Source organism: Galeopterus variegatus, unplaced genomic scaffold, assembly GCF_000696425.1.
Source record: "Galeopterus variegatus unplaced genomic scaffold, G_variegatus-3.0.2 Scaffold284, whole genome shotgun sequence".
Classification (NCBI taxonomy): Eukaryota; Metazoa; Chordata; class Mammalia; order Dermoptera; family Cynocephalidae; genus Galeopterus; species Galeopterus variegatus.
The window spans coordinates 662,931-665,601 of record NW_007726395.1 but is presented as its reverse complement, the minus strand read 5'-3'; the positions used below and the strand labels follow the sequence as shown (position 1 = coordinate 665,601).

The following is a 2,671-nucleotide window of genomic DNA, read 5'->3' as shown; positions in this document are numbered from 1 at the left end:
CCTGCCGGCCCAGCCCAGCCGGATGCTGCAGAGCGCCGTCTCCCGCGGGCCTGGGCAGGAGCCGGGCCCCGCGATGCCCACGTGCCTCTCCCGCCGTCGAGGCCTCACGCGGAGCCATACTAACCACGGGCGCCATGGCGGCTGCGGAGGCAGAAAGGGAGGTCTGCGAACTACGCAGACGCAAAGAGGCCGCCGTACGCAGGACACGCAGCGTCCAGGCGGCACTGATCGCTCTGCCACGCCCCTCGATCGCCACCATCTCTCTCGGTTCCGTACGATCGGGGAGCGATTGGTTTTCCCTGAATGCAAATCCCGTTCTCTCCCAGGCCGGGCGGCCTGTTCCACTACGATAGACCCGAGGGGGGGAGCCAGACTGGACGAGTCCAAAGAGAAATAAAGCGATTGGCTCAACTTTGGAATGTCTGGGAAGGAAAAGAAAAATAAGGAAATTCACTAAACCGTAAATTATCAGCTAGTGGGATGGGAATCGGACTTATTAACTCCGGGAGGTGGGGAAATCCCTTCTGGCCGTGGGGAAATTTAGGCGATCAGAGGTCCCCATGGGACTACTGTGGCTTCCTCCTACCTAAGAAGCCCAGCTGGGAAGCTCGTGCCGCGGGGCTGTGTCCCTCTGCGCCAGGCCTCCCTGCTGCAGTCAGGTGCGCCCTCCAGTGGGACCTCTCCACAGTCTCGGATTCAAGCCGCCCACCCTCTGATCACCCCCTCCTGTCCAGCTCAAGCCTGCCAGTTTCCCAGTTCCAAAAAGTCTTCAGCCGGTGCTTCTCAGATGGGTATGTAGGTAGGAACCACAGGAGGTCTGGGTGAAATGCAGATTCCAATTCAGCGGGTTTCATTGGCCTGAGACTCTGCATATCTCGGAAGCTCCCAGTCGATCCTGATACTGCTGGTTCCGGGACCCAACACGGAGTAGCAAGGGTCTTCATCCCCCGGCCTTCTGCATTTCAGTGACACAGAGCGGTGTATTACTCTGGGAGTGGTGGCTGCTTCCTGCAGTCGCTGTTGTTTTTATTTTACTCCTTCAGTTACCCAGTTGACAAGTTTTTATACCTTGTTAACAATCTTTTATATATTAAATTCTCTCTGTTAAAAATTAGTGTGCTGTCTCCTGATTGGACCCTGGCTGATAGACTCCCAGCCCTAAGGGAGCGCTCAGGGCTGCTTACAGTCCTAAAACCCTCTCCTAAGTGACTTCCAGTTGGAATGCCAGCCCCTCCTCCCCAAACCTCCCTCTCAGGTGATAATTTCCTTTACTCTTTCTTTGAAAACATAGAAGCAATCCAAACAGAATTCTCAGCCACTCTTGCCTCCACACCTAACCATCCAGCAGCATCTATACCCCCAGGCTCTGCCTTTCCTGTTGTTATTATGGAAGAAGTGTCCTTGCTCCCACCTGAGGCCAACCCCTATGTGAGGACATCACTACCCTCCCATGAAATCAGTTTATTCTTCCCTCTGGTTCATTCCCATAAACATCTAACCATTCTTTTATGTCTCCTCTCTTAAGAGAGAAAAAGCCACCCCACTGGCTGCTCCTGCTTCATCTCCTTGTTTGAGTCCTCATCTCTGGATTTGAAATACTGCAGGGTGTGGAGTATACTTACATTTATAAAGCAAATGTATTTCACAGGGCCTAGTTTCCAAAGCCCTATAGTTTCAGGTTTAACCTAACTTTTTAAAATTACATATGGAAATGTCAAGCTTGCAAAAGACAGGAAACTTTCCCCAGGCTAAAGTCTCTGTTGTAGATAAAGAATCGTTACACAGCAAAATTGCTGGCTCAAGGACAGATGCCCTTAGAGCAGGTTAACCTAAATTTACTTTATTGTTATGTAAACATACTGAGGAAACTGCTGTAGGAAAAGACAGTATTTGCTAAGAACAAGCTTTCGTTGGTGGATTGACTTAACCTTTTGCAAATTGCATTGTGGAATGTCACTTGGTTATTTCACTGATGTTACCAGCCTCTATTGTTAAACTATACTTAGCCATAATTCCACCTATGTTCTTTTTCTGTAACTTTCTGGCCTGGAGAATAAATACTGGGAAAGAACCCCAGTCTGGTGTTAATTTCCCGAGGAGGAATGTCTCTCTCTTGAGGGTTCGTGGAAAATTAATCCCTTCAGGGTTTCTCACTGCTCAGAGGAAATGGGCTTTGAGTAATCCTTTGCATCTCCGTCACCTAGGAGAAGAGAGGTGACAAAGAGAGTGCAACAGCAGGGCACAAAGCTCCTCTCATCTTTATCTATACTTGACTGTCAGACATGACCCAGATTCTTGCATTTAGATATGACTCCCCAAGTCTAGGTGTGCAGCTGTTACCCCTCCCTGGACCCCTGACTTGTACAGCCAAAGGCTTCTTTGACATCTCTGGTCTGGAGTGTCCAGTAGACCACCTTCGCCCCCATGAGCCCACTGTCACCTCTCCTCTATTTCTGCCACCCTCCATCCTCAGCCCCATCCCCATCCTCAACCTCACTCCCAGCCCCCTCCCCACTCTGAGTCCTTCGTCTCCATTCACATTGGTCTTCTTTTCTTTTTTCTAAATTGCTTCCAACTTCTGAGACTTTGCACTTGCTATTCCCTCTGCTTGGAACTTTTCCTGGCTTTTCCTCACTTCTTCTGATCCTCCGGGAGTCTCAAGCTCAGTGCC

At 50.2% G+C, this 2,671-nt stretch overlaps 1 protein-coding gene across 1 annotated transcript in view; it reads right to left on the bottom strand.

Moving 5' to 3' along the window:
• Positions 1-248, bottom strand: part of LOC103585901 (60S ribosomal protein L22) — a 16,660-nt gene extending 16,412 nt beyond the window's left edge. The window contains exon 1 of the mRNA XM_008567007.1: positions 125-248. Within this exon, the coding sequence (XP_008565229.1) occupies positions 125-136 (12 nt within the window). The 5' untranslated portion in view covers positions 137-248. The remainder of the gene's footprint in view (positions 1-124) is intronic.
• Positions 249-2,671: the final 2,423 nt, after the last annotated feature.